The 7714-nt window shown below is 30.1% G+C and overlaps 1 protein-coding gene across 1 annotated transcript; it reads left to right on the forward strand.

Annotated features, from left to right (window-relative positions):
• The first annotated feature begins 2790 nt into the window (after positions 1-2790).
• Positions 2791-7143, forward strand: LOC111703336 (uncharacterized). Its single transcript, XM_023475238.1, has 9 exons — positions 2791-2908; positions 4232-4275; positions 4826-4876; positions 5694-5724; positions 5911-5962; positions 6162-6203; positions 6324-6408; positions 6702-6788; positions 7058-7143. The coding sequence occupies exons 2-9, from the start codon at positions 4236-4238 to the stop codon at positions 7141-7143; spliced, it is 474 nt and encodes a 157-aa protein (XP_023331006.1). The 5' UTR covers positions 2791-2908; positions 4232-4235.
• Positions 7144-7714: the final 571 nt, after the last annotated feature.

A 7714-nucleotide genomic window follows, 5' to 3' on the forward strand; every position in this document is an offset into this window, starting at 1 on the left:
GTATATATTGAGAAATGAGAATATCAAATTCCATTATTCTAACAAGAAGAAAATAGTTTGCTGCTAGGGCTGTACACTTTTTAATTACAATAACTTTTCTTTCAATTTTTAAATTTACCATTGTCTAAGTTTGCTGTACGTTATATCTTTTAGATATGTATTTTCCATATTTTTAAAAACGTTTTCGTTCTCCTACAAGCTATTAAAAAAACTATTTATATCGGAAAAAAAATTGCCTTTCAATATTTGGAGAATTTAAACATCATAAAACTCTGCTTTATATTTAAGTTAAAGGCTAAACCCCGAAATGAATGTATTACTGAAATGTACATCTTCAATTTTCCCAAAAATTTAGAAAATTACCCCTGAAAACAGTACACTCATAATTTCAGTAGAAGTACATAATTCCAATTACTGATAACGCCGATTGAAGGATTCATAGCTCTGATGATTGGATAATGAGATAGATAGAAAGATAGATGTTACCGCCATACTATTTCTATTGGTTCAAAATAGACAACAAACTCATGACTGAACCCTGATAGGATCAGGCGCTAATGGACTCAGCATACAGGAGTGAGTACATACAGCTTTTTCTAAACCTGGCTATATTTCAATTTGTCTCTATTTATAATTTACAAGATAAAGATCAATATCCCACTCTCCTCTAAGCTCTACTATATCTTTGGTCATCAGAACGCGCCGATAGCTTAGTGGAGGGTGATCCTTTTAAAAGAAGGGAAAAGGATAAGTTTCTCTGAAATGTGAGAAGTGGTTGTAAACATGTTTCTTAAAAAAGAAATAGTGCCTTGTAATTTATTTTAGAATTAGCAATCATTGTATAACATTTTATGAAATATTTACTCGAACAGCTCCTATTAGAAAAATATATTTCTTGCCACACCAAACCAAAACTAACAAATTATTGCCAACGCCCATATTCAGTTTTACAACATTGTGTCAATTGTAATGCTTCCATTGATTTATTATGATTTTAATTTATAATTACTTTTCCCGTTCATACAGGGTTGACTATAGATGATAAAGACGACCTGAAACTCCCATAATAGGACAATTCAAAGGTTAAATTGAAAATAGTCTTTTAAGGGCTTATTTATGATTTGGCGTTTGAAGAAACACGTTTAAAGTTGCAAACAATATAAATTCCGTACAATCGTCTCTGAAGGCTCATCCTTTGTGGATAAACCTGTATATTAATCCTTGAATGGATCCTACAAACCCGCAATATATTTAGAACGTCGTCTTTGTTTAAAGCTAACTATTTTGAGGAAAAACACATACTCAATAGCCTATTTTACACGCCCCCTTTCCCTGTATTTTATTTTCTCGTGTCCACTTGCCCACCATACCTGTATATTTTAACCAATTTGCCTGGGGCACTTTAACTCTTTATGTACTGGGGGTTTGGGGGGTTTAGTGGGGGGGGGGGTGGTACCTGTTTACCTGTATTCACTGTTTTGGTGTATAGGGTTAACTATTTATTACAAAATCAACTCGCTTAAATTGTTTTGTATAAAATATATTTTGAAAACTTCTTCCCAACATAAGTTTTATGATGAAGGATTTTTTTGTGGGGTAAATTTAGTTTTTACTCAGTAGAGATCCATCTTCTTTGGAGATCAAATATTCGTACATCATTGTGTTTTACAGTGAGACACATAAAACTGTGGGACAGGAAGACGACAATTAGAGCAATCTCATGTATAGTTTGAACACTGCTTAAAAATAAACTTGTTAAGTGAAATACACTGCCCAAGTGCTATGTTTTATTTTTAAAGTCTATTATTCTTCTTTATGCTCCAAAGTTGGATCCCAAAGGTTGTGCAAATATAAAGTTATTAGCTGAGAGGGTTTACTTTTAAATTCATGAAAAACTTAAAGATTATCATGCTTGGAAATAAATAAGTTTAATTGTTCATCATAAAAATAACCCCTTTTTACATCATTATACAATACTATACTTACGTTTAGTGCTAAACATTATGGTTTATAGATAGTGGACACGTTAATTTAAAACCATTTAATAAAATTTTACATTCAATATACATGCTAGAGATGTCAACGTTTTTATTTTTCATATTTCAGCTTTCGTTACGATAAGGTTCATCAAAAGTATAAAACGTTTGAAACGTTACGGTGCACATTTTGAAATGTTCTGGCATCCGCCTAGAGTTTTTCTACACTTGAATAACCTAAAAAAAATTAGGTTAAAAAAATTTTAGTAAAATGAACTTTTCTTACGTTACGATTTATCGAAACGTTACTGTGATACCTTTTTTTCGTTACACTATTTTACAACGGGCATAATCAAGTCTTTTAATTCGTTTCGTTTCTAAGAAAATATGAAAAAATGTTTTATACGTTACGAATACGTTGTATTAAACTGTTCAGGCCTTAACGTTTCTTACATTACACTTCATTTAAAAAAGTGTTGTTCCTAAATGAAAGCATTACAAGATTTTTTCCGTGAAAATTGCATTTCTACTTTTATATTTTTCATCCTAAAACATGAACCTTGCAAAAAAATAATGTCTTTAATCTCTTCTTACTCACCCTGTATGTTGCTTTTGTATTGTTAACCTTCTTTGAAAATGTGTAGAAGAATGCAGTAACATAAATGTTATAATATTATTATTGAATTGTTTTAAGATTTGTGTATGATAGTTTTTAGCATTCTTCTTACAACTCAGGTGGCTAGTCTTAACAGGACCAGAGAACTTAATTTCAAGTTACCTTANCGGAAACCCTATCGCCCCCTCCTTCTATTCAATTCTCCTTGCTTTTAAGGAACTGTTAACATATTTGAACAGTGTGCTAAAGTAGCATGAATTGTTAAATATAACTGAAACTAACCCTTGATGTAAAGTTTATCACAACTCAAGCATAGGTACCATTTATGATTTTTGTAATATTACTGCTAATATACACATCGATCCAGTTTTTACTAAGTAGTCTATACTTGCAGTACAAGTGAATTCATGTACGGTATTTATAAATAGATTGGACGACCCAGACATCCTTATACTGGTAAGGATCTTGCAACGAACGGACTAGAGTGGCAATAAGATGTCAGAGCTAGACAACTGTTTAGAATTCATTCAGCCTTTTTATTCACTTTAATAGTTTCCGTAGCTCTATTTCTTTTTTTCATTTAAGGGAGTGACCGGCTATGTAAGGTAATTGAACTGAGTATGCAGTGTTGTCGAAAACTTCTTTCGGATTCATTTGAGACATTTTTCACTTTTTAAAGATCTGTAAATCCTGAGTTTGAGCGCAAATACGACGTTCAAAACTCCTGATTTGGGGGTGGATACGCTTTCAGAATTAGTTTTATTTTTAATTATTAAATAACGACAACGAAAAATAAAGTAAAAATTATACAGTAATCTAATTAGATGGCTAGGAACATATTTCACAAAAGAAATTTTTCGATAAAACAATGCTAAAATCGATTATTTCGTTTTCATTATCATATTGAATTTCTAATTTTCTTTGAATTTATTCGCAGATTTCTTCAAATTCTTTAAATGTCGTCTTTTCAATAATAATTATTGAAAATCTGCGAACATCTTTGTTAATAACGAGAAAGTAGAATAATGAGATAATATAAACTAATAATTGAACAAGATTACTTATTTTCGATGATAAGATTAATTTTCATTTTCTCAAAATGTTCGTTAACATGACGTCTGTAGTTTATTGTAGAATATTTTTACATTTTATGTCGTCGTTAATTAATAATTTTAAAAAAATTAATTCTGAAAGCGTATCCACCCCCAAATCAGGAGTTTTGAACGTCGAATTTGCGCTCAAACTCAGGATTTACAGACCTTTAAAAAGTGAAATATGTCTCAAACGAATCCTAAAGAAGTTTTCCACAACACTGCGTCCTCATTTCAACTACCTTACATAGCCGGTCACTCCTTTTAACAAAGTTATAAAATACTGAATTAACGTACTATATATTATAGCTGATATATCAGCAGTGGCTACATGGTTGTCAATGAAGTCTCATCCTTTATGGGAAACACTGTACTGTACAGTGTTTGTATATATATATGTACATATACTAAACACTGTACTGTACAGTGTATATATATATTACAATTTACATGTACTGGTGTCTATTTGTGCATTATGAACATATATTTTACACAATTTTTGCTTGGTTTTTTTAAATCAAAATAATTAGACTGATTTATTATTATAGAAAAATGCTAAATACAGAATTAAGAAGATATCTGCTATATATAGGTAAACCAGTTTCTAAAACGAAATGTTTGATTTCATACTAAACTTTTATTTTTTCAATAATCACAGAATGTGTTCTTGTAATTTTAAATGATAAATTTATTCAAGAAATGCGAGAGGGGCTGGAGGAAGGGAAGGAATTCATCATAAAGAAAATTTTAAGCTCTGAAAAAGATTAAATTCAATGTGTTTCCTAATACACATGAAAATTCAGTAACGACATTAAACATTTAAAATGTATTTCATTTTCTTTAATGGACCGAAGGTATCTTTTAATTTCTAGCTTGTTATGTCCGATTCACAATGAGGAGGGTATCGTCGTTTTTCTGTCATAATTCTGACAAATCCTTTTAAAAACCCCAGTCAAAAACCCCACTGAAAAAATCAAGTTAAACAGCCAAAATTAATATATCTTACATTAATCAGACAAAGGTTTAAAGGGGACTGTGAAAATCGGACATGCCACCTTCTTCAGTCGGAGAGTAAGTCTTCAGTCCCATAGAATACTACAATATAAACACAGATAAATAATTCAGAATTTTTATATTTTTAGTAATCATCATCTCAGGCTGCAGTATGGCATACGTTCTAGTTTTGGGTCAAGGCAAATATTCAAACTATTGAAAAAATTCACAAAAATTTTTGTTTTCTCGATTTGGAAAAGGTTTCTTTTTTGTGCTGGTTTCACTGTACTACGATTATCAATATAATAAAGCCGACTTTTGATTTCAATTTTGATTTATATCAAGCTTTTAAACAGAATGGATTCACAAAAACATGGAAACAAAGAGAAGAGAGCTGGCAATTGAAAAAGCTTGTTAACAATGAAAACTACAATAAAAAAGTCCTCTGCGTTATATTGATAAAAATGCCGACCACCGCAGAGGATATTCTAATATTTTCACCGACACCATTTCCAAATTATAAAAATATTCGTAAAGTTCTAATTTTAAGAGAATGATATAATGGTCTAGACTTTTAGTCCCAATTTGACCAATTAAACTAAACAATTTTGTTTTGTATCTTTTCTACTTTTTTGGTCGGGGGGCCATCATGCGGTTTAGATAAAAAAAATAGAAAAAAAACAGCTCAGTGTAAAGAATAAAGATTGTTGAATTACAAACCAAACCGTGATTAAATTTAAATTGAAGAAAATGAAATACATCTAGGCCAGAGGCCGAATTTAAAGAATTTGAGCCGCGGCTTAAATATTGTTTGTTCCACTTAAAATTCTATTCAATTTTTCAAGATTTAAGCTGGCGTTCAATTGAAACCGGTTTTTGTCAGATTTAAGCCGCGGCTCAAATTCATTAAATTCGGACACTGGTTAGTCCAGGATCTTTCTTTAACATTCAAATGATAATAATTGCAATTAAGAAATTATTCCCAAAATAGTTGTTCAATGTTTGAATATACTTAAGTTGGCGAAAATCTACAATCGCAGTTACACAGGAATTATTTTAAGTTTAACTCCTAATCACTAAATATGAATTAAAATTTCATAATCTAAAGTTTTAGGGAATTTTAATATTTTTACTATTAAAAAGTGTCTGAAGCTTAAATAATGCCTATTACCCCAAATTTTGTTTCTGCATCGTTAGATATTAATTTAACGTTAAAAACTAAAAAATGATGAAGCCGACCTCAACATTCTTCTTTTATGGAAACTACATCTGCAGACCAATATAAGGTATGTGTTTAGAAAATAATAACTTCTGTTTTTGAGGAGAACATCCGTATATTTTTGGCAAAAAAATGTAAAACATTTTTACTTATTGTATACCTTGATTATTAACTACTAACAATCACTATTTCTTTATAGATGATATTTAACATTTCTACATTCTTTAGTAAAATACCATTTAATGATATTATAATCTAATTTACAGAGGAACCTACAGATTTGGCAATCCATTGAAGCGGAAAGAGAAATTGAGAATGAAATTCAAATTGAAAATGAGAATAAAATTCAAATTGAAAATGAGAATGAAATTGAAATTGAAAATGAGAATGAAATTCATATTGAAAATGAGAATGAAATTCAAATTGAAATTGAGAATGAAATTCAAATTGAAAATGAGAATGAAATTGAAAAAGAAGAACTGAGCAGCACTATTGCAGGAAAGGATAATGCTGGTAAGAAAACCTTACTTATCATAATTCTAATAAAGGTTGTCCCGATTAAATTAGGATTTAAGGGAAATTACAAATAAAATATATATTAATATTTCCAAAATGTGGTTTGTCCTTTTTGCACCGTTCAAATGGAAAGGTTTTCCAACCGACTTGAGACCTGTGAACGATAATTCTAAACTATCGAAGACGATTCTAAGTCGTCCTTTAGTTTCCGTATTTATTGGGACACCCTGTGAAACTATAAATCTACAGAAGTGTAAAAAATAATAATTAAGATTATTTTTTTCATTCAGATTCATCATTTTTCGACTATAAAGAAAATGAAAAAGATGATATTGAAGAAGAACATGAAGAGCTTCATAAACAAGAGAATATTACAGGAGAGGAAAATTTCATGATTCTGAAGTAACTTAATTAAAAGTGACCCTACAAGTGTAGACTATCATTTCCGATTCACAACGGTAACTGCAGTACTAATTTTAATTTTTTGAGTGAAGGATATCTCCGACCTTACAATTACATGATCAGACAACAGTTGTTATAAATTGGACATGCTTGGACATAAATAAAGGGTCACTTTTTCCCTTCACAGCGATTATAATCTTGAAAATAAACAAAAACTATTCTTAAATTTGAATTTATCCTTTAGAATATTTGAGATCAAGAGAAAATATTTATGAAGAAAGACTCCAAATTTTACACAGGAAACAATCTGTTCTGAAATCAAAAGAATAGTTTTATTAAAAAATAAAAAGTNATAATCGAATAAAGATAAAACATAAACTTCATGTCTCGAGCTGGGCGTTGATAATCGAATAAAGATAAAACATAAACTTCATGTCTCGAGCTGGGCGTTGATAATCAAATAAAGATAGTTTCTTTGGTTAATGAACAGAATGTCCCGCTTTTACAAGCGTGATCAAAAAACCTCTCTTGCATAACACACTTGTATGCCCATTCCATTAGCGCCTGATACAATCAGGGTTTAGTCATGTGTTTGGTGCATATTCTGAACCAATAGTAATTGCATGGCGGTAATATCTATCTTTCTATCTATCTCATCGTCCAATTAGAGATGAATCCTAAAATTGGCGCTATAATAGTAAATGGAAATATTTACAACTATTGAAACTACAGTGATAATTGAATTGAGTCTTTGCCACTAACTGAAATTTTATATTTCAAACTGGTATGTAATCTAATGTAATCTAATTTTATATTTCAAACTGGGATGTAATCTGATGTAATCTAATTTTATATTTCAAACTGGGATGTAATCTAATGTAATCTAATTTTATATTTCAAA

Source organism: Eurytemora carolleeae, unplaced genomic scaffold (assembly GCF_000591075.1).
Source record: "Eurytemora carolleeae unplaced genomic scaffold, Eaff_2.0 scaffold520, whole genome shotgun sequence".
Lineage (NCBI taxonomy): Eukaryota > Metazoa > Arthropoda > Copepoda > Calanoida > Temoridae > Eurytemora > Eurytemora carolleeae.